The 16,886-nt window shown below is 30.3% G+C and overlaps 2 protein-coding genes across 2 annotated transcripts; both read right to left on the bottom strand.

Annotated features, from left to right (window-relative positions):
* Window positions 1–1,574: 1,574 nt before the first annotated feature.
* Window positions 1,575–6,430, bottom strand: LOC101247451 (UDP-D-apiose/UDP-D-xylose synthase 2). The gene is made up of 9 exons (XM_004228410.5): window positions 6,065–6,430; window positions 5,369–5,461; window positions 5,099–5,206; window positions 2,930–3,044; window positions 2,716–2,849; window positions 2,498–2,599; window positions 2,325–2,417; window positions 2,084–2,219; window positions 1,575–1,995 (listed from the first exon to the last, which is right to left on the bottom strand). Exons 1-9 carry the CDS (start codon window positions 6,329–6,331, stop codon window positions 1,883–1,885), a joined length of 1,161 nt encoding a protein of 386 aa, XP_004228458.1. The 5' UTR covers window positions 6,332–6,430; the 3' UTR covers window positions 1,575–1,882.
* Window positions 6,431–12,005: 5,575 nt separating this feature from the next.
* LOC101247248 (peroxidase 57-like) lies at window positions 12,006–15,715 on the bottom strand. The gene is made up of 4 exons (XM_004228817.5): window positions 15,448–15,715; window positions 14,421–14,600; window positions 13,577–13,736; window positions 12,006–12,625 (listed from the first exon to the last, which is right to left on the bottom strand). The coding sequence occupies exons 1-4, from the start codon at window positions 15,664–15,666 to the stop codon at window positions 12,189–12,191; spliced, it is 996 nt and encodes a 331-aa protein (XP_004228865.1). The 5' UTR covers window positions 15,667–15,715; the 3' UTR covers window positions 12,006–12,188.
* Between the last annotated feature and the right edge of the window lie 1,171 nt (window positions 15,716–16,886).

The raw sequence follows: 16,886 nt of genomic DNA, 5'->3' as shown, positions 1-16,886 counted from the left end.
AGATCACCTTCAATTTATAATTTTTCAACTTATAAAGACTTTCAGTTTGTAGTATGCCTATTGGAAACGATCATTCTATATTACAAAAATAGGTAGGTATAAGGATTTACAGTACATTCTACCTTTTCCATCGCCCATTTATGGGATTAAATTAAGCATGTCGTTGTTTTAGTAAGCACTTTTAGGTTTAAAAAAAGCAATTTTAGTTTGATCGAAAATTTTTACTATTTTTTAAAACATTTTTTACAAAAACTTCCAAGTCCTCTTCATTTCTTATTCATGTTCATTATTTTTCTTACAAGAAAACCTTTGAAATTTACGAAACTCTTTTTATGGTTTTTATGTGCACGCAATTCAATAACAAATAACAAATCGAAATAATAGATTCATCTCAGACGGCAAACCATTTTGAAAGCAAGAATTTTTTTTAGTTCAATATTTGTTGGAATTGACACTTTAGATGTTATTATATAAATAAAGATATCTTGTAATAATTATAATTAAATTAAGAATTTGAATTCTAATTAGATAATATTTATTATTAATAGAATTTGAAGAATTTGAAATTCTTAGTATATATCGAAGTAGCGACGGTTTTTCTTTCCTTCGAGGCTCCGGGATAAAGATACAATTTTTACGAAAAATTGTTCAAAAAAAATTCAATTCATGTTTGCAAAAACAACGTTCCCTTCTTTTTATGATATTTTTCTATTTTTATAACGGATTAATTCAATGAATTAGAACGAATCAACTGATTGATGGTCTATATCTTTAATTTTTTATTAAAGAAGTTATTGGTGTTTTAGTCATTTTACCAAAAAGAACTAACTTATCAAATTACAACCTCAGATCAGTGGCTCCATCAGGGGCGGAGCCAGCATACCGTTAGGGGTTCATCCGAACCCCCTTCGATGGAGAATATTACTATTTATAAATGATTAAAATTATTTTTTATGTATATATAATAGATATCAAAACCCTTCAATTAGTTCGTGTGTTTAGTTCTTCAGATTTCGAACCCCTTTATTAAAAATCCTAACTCCACCACTACCTAAGATTATGACCATATTATGTCAAGTGTTCGTATTTCCAATATATTTTTTTGGTGAACACATTAATACGTGTTTATTATTAGTTTTAATTAATATTTTTATCTAACCACATAACTGCTTAAAAATGTTCGATCATCATATTATGGTAATTAGTTATTTACTGTCAACTAATCCAAATGATTCTAACAATGTATTTTGTTGTTTGATAGATATTTTGTGTTTTAAAGTCGAAGGATTTGGAGATTGCTATCATAATGGAGATCTTGGTATTACATATACATGTGATAATCTAAATATAATGAAGGATTAATGTGTGAATGTGGTCCACAAATCAAAGAAATAATTATATTTTGTATTTTAATTATGATTTTGATAAAAAGAAATCTATGAGTTCTCCTGATTGTGTACTATTTATCCTACCTCACTGCCCCCTTTTCAACAATTATTCAAATCAACTATGGTAAAAGTTAGTATTTAGAAGATAATATTCTCTAACATAAAGACATTAAAGTGAAAGGATAATTTAATCAAACAAATAAATTATTATACTAGTAATAGATTAGGAAAATATGTGTAATGATACAACATACTTCCTCACAGAAGAATGATAATATAACAGCAAAATTATATGAGCAGACTACAGCCTTGTTTTGATTTATGTGTCTGAAAACTGTTGTAGTGACATTATACCAACATATGACACACAATTTCACTGTTGTGGCCTACTTTAGGTTTCTTGCATGAAGTGGATGACAAAGAATAAATAACGAGGATGAAGTCGAACCGAGTAGATGAAGATTACAGATAGTAAAGCTCTGCTCTGAATTCATTCAGTTTGTCGTTGTCTTTGACATCGCCTGCTTGACAGCCTCCGCGTATGTCCTATGTTGGTAAGTGAGTGTGGATTCAAGCAAGTCCCATAGGGATGTCTTTGGGTTCCAACCTGGTAAATCAATCGATCCAACAGTTAAAATTATTTTCGGCTTTATGCAGTTGTCGTTTTGCAATAGAGTAAGGAGACGGATTGTTACCGAGCTGTCTGTTGATTATGGTCATGTCTGGAATCCGCTTGTCACTGTCATCATACCCCTCGCCATAAAATTCTTTAGAACTAACATCGACGGTGGGAGTTTCAAGAGGGGTTTCTCCACTCACTTTTGAGTACACCTGTGCAAGAGAAGAAGTTGAGAATGCAGAACATATGCCGTGTGAAACGTAGTACTGAAGGCCAGAGAGGTAGGAGGAAAATGAAAAAGTGGTGTCACTCAATACCTGAGTCATCATTTCAGCTAGCTGCTTGACAGTAACTTCGTTATTAGGATTGCCGACGTTAAAGATATGGCCGTTGGCCCGAGCAGGATTTTCCTGAGAGAAAAATCGGATGAATCACAGTACAACATAATACACTTTAAGAAGAATAGAGGGTTGAATAGGTCAAAACTCACAATCATCAGGGAAACAGCTTCAATAGCATCCTTGATATATATGAAGGTTCTCTGCGAGTGTCCACCGTCCACTAGTTTTAGTGGTTCATGCCTTAATAGGTTCTACAAAAGAAATAACGAGATGATGAAATTCGCACACATACTCTAGTAAACATCAGATGACTTCAAACTTAACCCCCCACCCCCACCCCCACCCCCAAAAAAAAAAAGATGCATACATTACTAAAGCAAGCCAATACTCTTGGAACACCTTCACTAGGACCATCGATCCCGGGTATAAAATCCATCCTGGGGCCAATCCAATTGAAGGGCCTAACGATGGTGAATTCTAAGCCATTCTCAGCACCCTCAGCTGCAAACAAAATAAAGTGAGAAATATATGATAAGAGATTCAACTTTAGACCATCCAGATGAAGGTACAGTTGTACACACCATAGATCAATCTCTCAATCAATTGCTTTGCACAGGCATAGGACCACCTTTGCTTCTCAATAGGTCCAAAAATGCATGGAGATGCATCTTCCGAAAGAAGAAAATAAGCAGGATCCTAGAAATAATCAGGTAAGGATCAGAACATCTCCACAAAAGTAATGGTATCAGAGAGAGCATAATATGGTCAATGATACCACACCAACAACTAAACATACAATCCACTTTGTGAGATCATGTTAAATACTCTTTCCACATTGCTAATTAAGATTCAAGTTAAACAGTAAATCCAGCAACTTCAAAGAACATAGCCTTGAAGTAATTAACTCTGTTCTTCTGGTTCTGGAAAATGGCGTCAATTCATACACACACTCGCCAATTACCAACCTATTTTATTAGGTAAATAATTTTACTAATATGGAAAATTCCCATTGCCAATTACTATCGTCTATGGTAAATAGGTTTGACTGGGATGATTCTAGGTTTATAAGCACACAAATCTCAAACTTGAAAATTCTCGAGTTCTTACCATGCAATTCAGAGGAAGGAATTGGTTGTTAGGTTAAGATAAGGTAGCAAGAAAGTCCCAGAAGTTGAAGTAGAAGATTGAACCAAAAGGATTGAGGGTATTACTTTGAACAATGACACTAAGAACAATCAACCAATGAAACTGAGTAATTTACATATTGTACCGTAAGGAACTGTACTTAGCGTAGAACCTATTGTTGTTGTACAATGATCAAATTTTGCAATAGGCATGCTGTGGGACTAGTTGTTATTGTTGTTGCTTACCATTGTACTCAATGAGACAAATATCATGAGGATGATAATCATTTGAATGTACATAGAAGGTAAACCTGGTGGGAGCTGGCAATGTTCCCCGCACAAGTACAAACCCCAGAACTTACCATAAGTGTGCCAACGATGCTTGTCCACAAATTCAGTATTCACTTATTTGACTACACAGAAACAACACTTAGCACACCTTTTGAACAATTTATTTTAACTTATGAAGTACATTCACTCGCTAGAACTGCAGAGTATGTCAGCTAGATATTAGATACTTGAGACCTCCTACTCACACAATTACCAAGTAACTTTGTCCACAAAGGCTATAATGTATGGAAAGAAATCACCTAGTGTTTTTGCTTCCAATAGGATTTGAAACTAATACCTCATGATTCCCACACCACTTGATTGACCACTACCCATTCAGAAACTATTATAGAGAAAGACGACTAGCTTTCTAAACATAGAGATGCACAAAAATGCAATACAAGCCCGAATAATACTTCCATACTAATTCATTAACGCCTCCTAATCCTACATATACTAATGTCATGCAGTCCCAGTAGACATGAAAAATACACTGAACAGGCCTTGTGTTTCATGTTTCATTGACATCCAGTACCGAGTCTCGTTACCACATAATAGGGTGCTTTGTGGGATAACATTGGCTACTAAGACGGGTGAGTTCACACATAAGATTGAGAGAAACCAAAATTGGATGGACAAGTTGAGAATACATTTGGATTTCCAGAGGTTGCCACAACTCACAATCAAAAAGACCTAACAGTCTAACACACCAGAAAAGCATTAAGATAATACGGAAAGAGAAAATTGAGAAAAAAATATAGTCTCAATTATCCTTTTGACCAAGAAACTTCCATTACAAGTCTTTTCCAATATAATATAATATCAAGAGTGTACTAGTTTAACTAACATGTCAATATCATTGACTAGGTTGGTTTGAGATTGTAGCTATTGCAGGCTTACATTTGGGTTTTAGAGACTCTGTAGCTTTGAGAATTTTAATTTGTCCTAAAAGAAAAAATTGTGAAGTATTGGAATATAACAGGCTTAAATGACACACAGTAGACAAAGAGAGAATCCAGATAATTGATCCAACTGAATTGGGATTAAGGTATATTGATTATATTACTAGCATTTTTACACGAAAATACAGCATTGTTTGAATCAATCATACCATAGTACCACTTCTTATTTTTTTTTAATTTTCTTTTTGGGGAGAGAATAGGAAATATCAACAATTAGAGGACAGTTCAGGAACTTCCATTTTATGAAACATGACACAAAGAAAATAACAGATCAATAATTTGCACAAGTTTGGCATTTAACAAGAGTAATAACATGAAGAAAGTGAACTCTTACCTGCCGCAATGGGCTGTCTTCGGGCAAAAAAGCACCTATGGTTTTCCCATAAACTTCACAAGTGGAAAAGTGAATGAGACGCTTTCCATTTTCTGAGCAGTACTTAACCTGAAAAATCAATTAACATCAACTTCACACCTCAACTACCAACAGAAAAGGTGAAATCTTTCTGCAAGTGACACCTCACAAGCACAGAAATTGTGCTTTATGAGGTAAAATAGAATTCTCTCTTTATAAGAACTATGAAAAGTTAAAATCCAACATCCATACCACTGGTAGAGCATCAATGAAGTTGCTGTAGATTGTGTCAAGCGGACGTGTATTATAATCAGCTGGAGTGCAGATTGCAGCAAGATTTACAGTCTATGAAAAAACAAAAATTTATCATTAGTCAAGGACTTCCTTCGTACTGCATTTTTAGAAAAGGCATCCAAAAGCATGAAGAAATTAATTACAACAAAGCTCAACTTAATTTCAGAAATTCTCTCCAGAATCCTGAACATCAAACAGGTTCAGATCATTATAGATCTCAAATTCACTTTGCTAGTTCCAATATTCAGAAATTTAAGTATAATTTTTACCAGATCATCAAGCTAGTCTTGTAACAAACCTAAGAAATGAAGTGCGGAAGAACTTAAAGATGCAACATAAATAGTTGAGTAACCTATGAAAAATTCTAATCAATGAAGAGACCAAACAGAGTAGTTTTGCTATCAGATCCATTAAGATTCACCTCTTTATGCTTTGAATTCTCAAAAATTTCTACAAAATAACTACAAAAGGAAATGCATCAACTAAAAACATCAACCAAAGCAACACCGCTGCTTCAAAATTCAGAAATTTCAGTAGCTCAGTTAGTTGGCCTACACGAACGAGATTTCAAAATTCCGATAAACTAGCGAAGAAACTAAAGTCACATTCAGTCCACTGTGCTCCGATTCACATGTAAGAAGAAGAAAAAATTACCAGATCTGCCATTTTGATGAGTCCTTCAAGACGAGAATCATTCTTAATGTTAATTCTGTGGAACTGTATCCGTCCATTCCAAGGTAGAGAAGTCGGTTCAAGCAGATGCTTGATTTTATCACTGTAAACATCGACGGCGAGCACCGTGTGCTGCGTTTCCGACATGAGCTTCTCACATAAGTGCGAGCCAATGAATCCACCGGCGCCGATCATGCAAATCGTCATCGGATTGATCGGATTGCCGTCTAGATCTACCCTCCCTGCCATTTTTCCACAGAAAAATTCACTCTGTATAGTTGATTTTAGAAGTAGGAAAAAAAGGAGGGAGTTGAGTCGCTTGTGACTTGACTCTGTTTTATACCTGTAATAATAATATTTAATAATAATAATAATAATAATAATAATAAGTGTTATATTATATTCCCTCCGTCTGGTATTATTTGTCATAGTTACTATTTTAGAGTTAAACTATAAAAATTTTGACTAATATTTTAAGATGTATTTTTTCATTATATTAACATGCAAAAAACTGTAATTTATAGTATTTTTCATATAGTTTTAGAATATTTAATTTTTTTTATCTAAAATATCGAATTAATGTGATTTAATTTACTTTTAAAAATTAATCAAATTAACTTTCGATAAGTGTAATATGACAAATTTTTTCAGACGGAGAGAGTATAATTTGTTTTTCTAAAAAAAAAAGATTAAGTAGATTATATTATATAGTATGTTTTCGTAATGTTTAGTTTATTATTATTTTCATGTTGACAAGTGCGAGTGAAGGTGTTAATGGCTGGATATTTCTAGTTGATGATGTTAAATATTTTTTGATTTTTGATTAATAAATAGAAGAACTCACGAAAATCAAAATTTTGAATAAAAAATGAATTGATTTTATAATATAAAAAATTAATGACGTGATCGAATTATAATTGGTCACGTGTTAAAAATGATTTTACAATATTATTGTTAAAAAATAATCGCATGAATGAGCTTCTTTTTTTTAACGGTAATGGCATAAATGAGTCAAATTTTTAACTGATAGCATAAATGGATTTTCTCTGATAATTTAATGACATATTTGAGCTTTTTCCTTAAAGTTTATTCCGTCCATTTTACTCTGGCGGCCACTTATCCCGCTAGAGCTTCGCTGCCCTAGCGACATCTGGCCCGCTCTAGCAGGCTGAGGCCCAGTTTTCCCCAACATTTTTTCTTCCTAATTAACAACTGTTCGAATCGTTACTCTAATAAATTTGTGATATTTAATTAAAGCTTTCGAAGAAAGATGATCACTTGATTACATTACATTGTGGCTTGAGTGGTGTTCCATGCTAGCATATGTTTATTACATACATTCTTACACACTTAGATTATTATTGCTTTTATGTTAGCAATTAATAAGTGTGGTTGAATATAAGTGTTAGCGATTCAATTTTTCTCCTTTTGATTGTTGAATATTTTCTGAATCCCGATTAACAAATCAATGGAATTAGGCTGAAAATAAGAGGATTATTGAGAAGATTAGGATGATTAAGCTAGTTATCGAAGGATTTATGGATATTTTTAGAGAAAGGAAAAGTTGTATATTTTATTTCTATGAATCAAACTTAGTAAAATTTAATTTTATTTTCTATTATTAAGGTGGAGAACTAAACGTCTAAACATACCATAACTATTAAAATAAAAAATTTGATCCGATGTTATGTTAGCAAGGAAAAAAAGATCAATATAGATTGTGGTGCACTGATAGGATTGCTTCGCCATTAATCAGAGATTTCGGGTTCGAATCTTATGTATGAAGAAAATTGTGTTAGGAGTGTCATCCTCGAATGTGCGTTACAGTGCGTAGTTCGAATTTAATCGAAACTCTAACGTGAACTTCGAACACTGAATAAAAAACCTAAAATCATAAAAAAAAAAAAAAAAAGGAAAATAATAAAACAATGCACATGGGGTTAAGAGAGAACATGCAAATCATGCATGAATGAATAATTGTGATATTTGTAGACAAAAGAACAACCTTGAGCAAGAAGCACCGACAAAGTCATATGCTTTATTTTTTATTTTTTTGGTTATGTACTTGTATACAGCTTAAATTTGAATTTTCGTATTACAATACTTATTTCTCGGGATAATACTTTCAAAACTATATTTTTAAGGGAAAATGCACAAGTATCTCCTTAATCTATACTCGAAATCCTAGTGACACACTTATATTATATTAAGGTCCTATTACCCTCTTGAATTTATTATATAAGTAATTTTCTACATCTTTTTGGTCTACATGGCACTATCTTGAAAAAAAAGTCAACCAGCGTTGGATCCACAAAATAGTGTCACGTAGGTCGAAAAGGGGTAGAAAATTATTAATAAAATAAGTTTATGGGGTAATAGAAACTTAGTATAGTATAAGTGTGTCTCTGAGATTTCGAGCATAGGTTGAGGGGATACGTGCATTATCCCTATTTTTAAATTACTAAACAAATTCAAATTTTTATTAAGAGAGAAAAATTTCACCATCTTATCACAATTTATCAAGATGACTTTTAAATACATTTGCTTTGACTAGTAATTATCGATTCATCGCTAATAAGTCCATTCATAGAAAAATATCATCAATATCGAATGAATCTAAAGGAGTAAAAAGAGATATTTTTAAGACATTCACTTTGAATATTTTTTTTCAGACATCAAGTTAAATAGTTTTATATATATATATATATATATATATATATATATATATATTCATCAAATTTGAAATTTGGCCCCTTATTTTTTTAATATAAAAAAAATCAAAAGTTAAAATCCATGAAATTCGAAATTTTGCCCCTATTTCAGGATGCATCTATTTTGAAGTGATATTTAATTGTGGTAATCATTAAACATTCTAAATAATAAAAGCATGGATAAAGAATATCCCTAGTATTAAAAGAAAATCGCAAGGCAAAAAAAATAAAAATGGCTAGACAAAATTCAATTTTAGAACCTTTTTTTGAGAAAGTTACAATTAAATTTATACCTTAGAATATAATACGTACGTCACGATTATCATTTTAGGGTATATTACATAAATTCTATAGTTTTAATATGAAATTACAATTTATCACTAATAAATTTCTAATTACTAATTTCTTAAAAATTAAAAAAAAACGAATACAATAATTGAAGCTCGGATATATTAAATATTATCTCAGATACATTAACATGTAGTTCGGATACATTAAAGATCAGCTTGAATACATAATATGTAACTTAGATACATTAAATACTGACACAAATATATTAAGAATAGCTAAAATACATAATATGTAGTTTGAATACATTACATACTAGCTCGAATACGTTACAGAAATAAATCTGTTTGAAGATTTTTAAAAGCGATAGGAGATAATGAAAATAATTGAAATAAAAAATGATATATAACTAGTGCCTTGGGGCTTGAGCCATAAATTGGAGTTTATATTTGAGTTATTCAGTTCCAAAACTCAACTTTAATTTTGTCTTTCTAACTCATTTTGTTTCAGCCGAAGTGCACTTTTTGGCCTATTCTAATAAAGGAAAATCATATATAATAACAAATTATTAATTCAAATTAAATGTTATAAATATAGTTTGATTTAATTATATTTTATAATAAACTATTGCTATTTTACCTTTTTCCAGATGAATCTCGCTCGCCACTTTCTTGCTTTTCTTTGTCTCTCTCGCTTTTTATGTTGTCCGTCGCTTGTTAAAAAATATAATTAAAAAATTTAAATTAATAAAAAGCAACGGATGGTATGACTTTTCTTAAATTAATAAATAATTGGTTTAATAGAAAGCGATGGACTGCATCGCTATCTATATAAAATAATTAATTATCCATTATATATATTTGGCGCAAAAATCCGTGAAAAGAAGCGATGGACTAAGTAATGTCGTCGATCACTTTTTGAATTTCTTTTTTAAAAAGTTATTTTTTAAAAAAATTGTTTTTATTAAAAAGCAACGGACATTATGATTAATTGCATCGCGTTTTGGAGCGACGTCATCCGTCGCTTTTTCTTTCATCGTTATTAGTTGTGTTTTAGTAGTCGAGATTTACCGAAAAAAATAAAATTATATAAAAAATTATTGAAATTGTTGGATATAAGGTTACTATATTTATTTGAGAATTTTTTGCGTTAATTTTATATTTCTTTTCTTCATATTTTTCTTATTATTTATTAATCAATTACTCATTTTTTAGATTTACCAAAAAAAATAAAAATTAGACAAAATTGTTAAAACGGATCAGATAGTTTATTTAAAAGGAGTTGATTAATGGGTCAGATTAGATGTTTATGGTTCTGAATCCCTTTTCATTTTCATATAAATGTCATGTGGTAATTTCAAAATGACATGACAATTGCATGTAACATTTAAAGAAATTAAAAATGAGTTGTATATGTCCAGCATACCAACTAATGCCCATAAGGGCATATTTGGGCCAAAGTTGGACGGCAAGGGCATGAGTGAGTTAAACTTTAAACAGAGAGTATATCTAGACTTTTTTCGAATAGTTTAGATACATATTTGATTCTTTTCCCTATTGACTAAAAATACAACTTAAAAAATTTAAATTACATATCCAAATATCAACTTTTAACTTTAAATCTATCTGATTTCAAATCAAATTCAAATGAGACCTTAATAGTGTTGTGGAATGTAAGAGGAGACTTGTTGAAGTCTTCTCGACTTAATTAATACATACAATTTAAGAGGAAAAAGAACTCTTTAAAATCATTAAGTCTTTGAGTCAAACAACTAATAGTGAAGCATTCAAACAAGTGATTATTAATTAGTTGATATTATATTTATTTAAAATTCAATAAGATTATCTAATTAATCTTGTTTATGAAAGAGATTATAATAACATTGTAGAAAAAAAAACATGTAAATCCATGGCCCGTGTTTCGAGACTTATACCTCACCTCATATTGTATTAAATGCTTCGCTTCACGCTCGCACCTTTAAATACACAACATTTTTTGTTTATATCTTTTTGAGAAAAGTCCTCTTTTATAACAAGACAACTCTATCAACGTGAGCATGCATGACCAAAACAGGAACAATTGATAAAGTTGTAGAGAAGACTTGTTGACTTAATTAATATATACACAAGTTCAAAGAAAAATAAATATCTATATGCATTTTCTTAATATTGACAATATGTATCTCGAAAAATATGTATTTGAACATATCTAAATGTATCTGAATGTACCAAAATCTGATAGAAATCGTAATATTACAAATTAAAATATATCCAATTAATTAATTTCTAAATTAGTGAAATTTGTGTAAGTTTTTAAAAAATTATTACATATAAAATAAAGATATAGGAAGTAATAACTAGTCAAATTACAAAAAAAAATTCCATTCTAACAAGTCAATAGTGTGTGAAAGAAATAGACTTAACGGATCCGTTTCCTTCATCCTTGGAAAATTGCACAAAACTGCAAAAAAAAATTGATTTAGCTGAGAATGAGTTTATTGGATATTGAAATTCTGACCCCCCAAATTCGCTTTAGGAACATGTTTATTCTATATGTTTCTTTGCAGAATTACAGTAATTACATTTTGTGACATGAAAGACTTGAAATCTGTTGATCTTTCAGAAAATCAACTTTATGATCAAATCCCACAAAGCTTTTCGAGTTTGAGATATATCATTAAGGATATTGCTATCATCAAAAGTTAGTTTGTATATTCTCATGTTACCAATCATGTTGTTTCATTTTGTATTCAAATGAATGTTTCTTTAAGATATTCAAACAATGTTGTTTCTTTCATATGTTTCAAATTTCTTTTTTCAATCACAGAGTTGTGAGACTCTTTATTTATAATTTTTTTAATAAGTACTGTAAGTTACAATAATTAATAATTTAAAATATTTTAAAAAAATATATAAAAAAATATATGGTCAAAGATCAATTCATTTGAATTCTGTTATATAAATTGAGACATAATGAAAAAGAGTACAACAATACTCGAATTTTCAAATGCCAAAGAGTCAATGATCCAATACAAACAAAAAAATGAAACAAAAGAAAACTTATAAATAAGCAAATAAAATTAACAAAAAAAAAAAATAGACTTTTTTCTAATGGAACCCTCCAAAAATAAATGGCTTCTCATTAACAACCCTACATGATTTCCTCACTTCACCTTGTCCATCAATTAATACTTCAACTCTACCCAATTTGACCATTGCCTCACCAAACTTAGTGTAAAAATCAGGATCACTAACAATATCATCCACAATATTCTTTGTCAATTCATCCAATGCTATTTGTTGATCAATTTGAAGAACCCCATTTCCCCTTTGAATCTCTTGAAAATATGAATTATCTACCAAAGATGGAGTCTTCACATCAAGAGGATAAGTGTTGTCAAAAAATAATGAAATTCTAGGGCATCTTTCCTTTAATTCAGCCAATAGCCATGGGCTCATGCTTGGATCAGGACCACCAGTATTATTGTAGTTGTATATTCTATCTTTGAAGAGTGAGCAACGAGCAATTCCAACGGTGTGGCCACCTAGAATCGAAAATAAACAAGCAGATGACGGTCAATGAAGTGCGATGAAAATTGTCAGATAAGTGATTTATTTCAGTCTGGCTAAGTTTTGAATGGTCAAATTAAAGTTACTCACTACCATGTTGGTTAGTGGTTACGACTTACGAGGGACCATGTACTCATAGGATAGAGTCACCAAACAGAGTTATGGATTTAATAGTACTCAATATATAATTTTGGCTCGAACTTTGTATTTGTATTTAAAAGTTTATTTAATATTTATAGTTAATTTTATCTAAATGGCACTAAGCAAAGAAGATTATGGCTTAAAACTCTAGGTGCACGCAAGCTAGTTGAAGTATCATTGTCATAAAATGAAAAATTAGAATAAGATAAAGGTTGCAAAATAAAAACATGGGAAAATGCACAAGTACCCACTCAATCTATGTCCGAAATTACAGAGACATATATTCTATACTAAGGTCCTATTACCCCCCTAAATTAATTTTATAAGTAATTTTCTACCCCTTTTTAGCGTATGTGACACTAGTTTAAAAAAAAGTCAACCATCGTTGGGCCCACAAGATAGTGCCACGTAGGTCGAAAAAGGATAAAAAATTATTAATAAAATAAGTTCAGGGGGGGTAATAGGACCTTAGTATAGTATAAGTGTGTCTCTGAGATTTCGGGCATAGGTTGAAGGGGTACTTGAACATTATCCCTAAAAACATTAAAAAGGATAGCATCCAAAGGTATGTCCTAATGGGGAATATAATGAGATGTGAACCATAAATCGACCGTTGTTCAAAATTTTACTAAAAGTAAAATAAAATTAAATGTGTTAGATAATTTCTTTGATTGTATATTCACCGTGGCAAGGAATAGTATCTAACGTGATATAATAGTCGAGGTACATATATGCTACTGGACATCGTCCCAATAAAATTAAGGAATGTAAAAATGTGAAATTACCTAGAAGATAAACCATGTCATATTGAGTAAGATTTTTGCTTGCAAAGAGTTTGATGGAATCAGAAACTGAAATTGTTGCAGCAGGAAGATTCACATTTGATGCTAAGGAAACATTTCCATCCCTTCTTCCTGTTTCTACATCATACCATTTTCCTCCACCCTATGACATTTTATAATCAAAACCAACACAAATTAGGATGCATGTATATGTCTCAAATGATATAATGTAAAGGTCTCGTCGTATTATAGTCACACAAATATTATAGCATATTTTTAAGACCACGAGTTTCAGGAATCTTTAGTATTTTCTCACCTCCAAGGCCAATCAAATAAGTGATGAAAAAAATAATTATTCTTTAGTTTGATTGGGCACAAATGTTAAAAAAACTAAGTGAGACATTTGAATCTTGTCATAGATCTTAGATTAATGATGTGTCTAGTCCATTTAAATTTTATAATATTAAACTTGTCATATAAAATATCGAAACTGAAAAACTTACTAGATATAAAAAGAAACACTCTTTTTTGAGACAGATTAAAAATGCTACATTGAAGAAACAGAGAAAATTACTAATAAATCCCGCCCATGTTTTAAATGTATTTTTTACCCGATCCATTTCAAATCTAGTCAAAGGTCTTCGAGCCTTGTTGAGAACTATATTTTCAAAAAATAAAATGACATGTATCCCTTCTCAACCTAGGTCAAAGGTCTTCTCATTTTTTTGTTGGAAACAAAATTAAGTTCGTTACGATTAGCAATTCAGCCTCACATTGTATGGTAGTAACATCAAAAATCTCAAATGATATATGAAAGTAATAATGATGAAATAAAATGTAAATTTACCAAGACAACAGCATCTCTAGTTGCCATAGAAATAATATCAGCACAAGAAACTAGGCCTTGACATTTTGCTTCTAAAGCTTCTTTAATAGCATCAATGAGTTCATATCCCCTAACACTTGAATTTGGGACTGCTGTTTTCTCACTGATGAATCCATCCAATAGAATTGATGCATCACAACCCTATGTACATATAGCAAAAATATTATTAAATGACAAATAGAAAATTGTACCACAAATATTCCATAAGGAGCATTCTTTTTTTCATAATACCAAAATTTTATGGAATTGGGTCATGAGCAAAACAAGAAAAGTCAAAAGGAAATTAACATAAAAAAAATTATTTTACCCTTTATGACATAACTTAATAGGCACAAAAAAAAAAAGATTTCATGTTCAACAGTACAAATAAAGGTAGATTCTTGATTTAATTAGCTACAATGATGTTTGCATTTAAAAAGATAGATTTAATCACGGATAAATTTTTATAGCTAAACAACAAAATTTATCGTTACTTTTGTGCAACGATCGATTTATGTTAGCTACAAGTGAATTAGTGACGAAGTTTGCAGCTAAACCCAATTTTCATAATAGAAAGCTCTTTTTCTCATCTTCTCTTATGGAGTAATTGTTTCTACTAAATATAGATAAACAAATCTAAACATTTCATACACTAAATTGTGGACAAACTAATGTTAAAAAATAGACGAAAGTTTCACAGGACTAAAAGTATATCAATATTACAAACATGAGGGACAATTAATGTTTCATATGAAAAAATAAGAATAATTTTAAGTCTTAACCAAAGGATAAACATCTATTTTGAGCCTTTTCTCCACAAAAATATTATTATATGTTTAAAACCACGTATTCCAATATTCTCTCCTTTATTAAAACTTGTATGTCAATTCAAATAGCTTCATCACATAAAATGACACGAAAAGAGTAGTGAGTATAGTGATTCGCCTGTATATTTGTGATTAAAAAATTCTGTATCCATCACTGCTATATATATATATAAGTTTCGTACCTTAACAAAACAATCATGAAATTGCATACGTAGAAGAGCAGCTGGAATATCCTTTTCCTTCTTTTCAATATGCCATGTATTTACAACATTTTGGACAACACCTTCAACATTTGTCAACCCACATTTTCCTTCATAAAATCCAACTCTAAGTTCCCCATAGCATATTTCACAAAATAACATAAAAAATAACACCACCACAAGAGCCAATGCTTTAGACATTTTAATTTGACAAAAATAGAATGTGGTTGATAGACACTTTTTTTTAAGCCAATTTATAGTATTTTGCTAAGGTTATTAATTAAGATAATAATGAAGTGTGTGACATGTAAAATGTGTATGTATGCTTTGCACGACCATTTCTTAGAGATTGTGACAATAACGTGCCATCAAGTTGTTGAAGTATATTTATATTATACTAAAGTCAAAGCATATGGCTTAAAAATGGTGTTACTTAATAGTATCAAAGATTTATAGAGGGCCAAAATTTTCTATAATTGGTATAAAATATGAAAAAGTAAAACACGATGTTCAAAGAGTTTTTGTAACATCTATCATATTACGTAAAATATAATTCTAATCATGTATACACATGTTAATTTTCTACCTAAGGGTGTTTTTGGATCGATGAACCCCCTCAACTATACTTGGAAAACAATATATAATTATTTTATACTTCTTTAATTCAATTTTTTGTCTTATTTTTCTTTTTTTTCCAACTAAAATTAGTTACTAAGATCTATTATCAATATTGCAATATAAAATAAATAATAACAATGTTAATAATAATTTAGTTATTCTTTAATTAATAGAACATTATATTCTCATATAAGAACAATCTCTTCATGCGAGCATGCATTTTCGGATGAGATGGTCGAGAAGATGAATGGTTTGTGGTAGGGGTGTATAAAATCGAATCGAAAATCGAACCAAATCGCAAGTCGAGTCAAACGAAAAAAAAACCGACTAGTGGTTTGGTTTGACTTGATTTGCTGTTGGAACCCCCCCCCCCCCCCACTATATCTGGGTTGGTTTTGTTTCAAGTAAAAAAAATCAATTCGAGACTAAACCAACTCGACATTATATATATAATTTTAAAAGTTTATTTTATACGTAAAAATACTTACTTTGATATAATATTTAAATATTTCTTAAAAAAAATTCATAGTTTTTGTCTTTTAATATGTATTTATTTCATGTTTGGAAGTTAGAATTCTTAATGATCTGATAAATATTATAGTCCATACATGTTGGTAATTATAATAAAATTGAAATAAAAATCAAATACTTATGCAAAAAGAAAATCAATTCAACACTAAAAATGACAATAATATTGAATTTTTTTTTTAGTTTTACATAGATTTAGACAATTAAAATACATAATCTAATTTTACTTTCTTTTAATATTTAATCATGTAACTAATACTTATTAACTTATTTTA

The sequence above is a fragment of the Solanum lycopersicum genome, chromosome 1 (assembly GCF_036512215.1).
Source record: "Solanum lycopersicum chromosome 1, SLM_r2.1".
NCBI classification, from domain to species: Eukaryota; Viridiplantae; Streptophyta; class Magnoliopsida; order Solanales; family Solanaceae; genus Solanum; species Solanum lycopersicum.
Note: the sequence above shows the minus strand (reverse complement) of the source record. Positions and strands in the feature narration are given on the sequence as shown.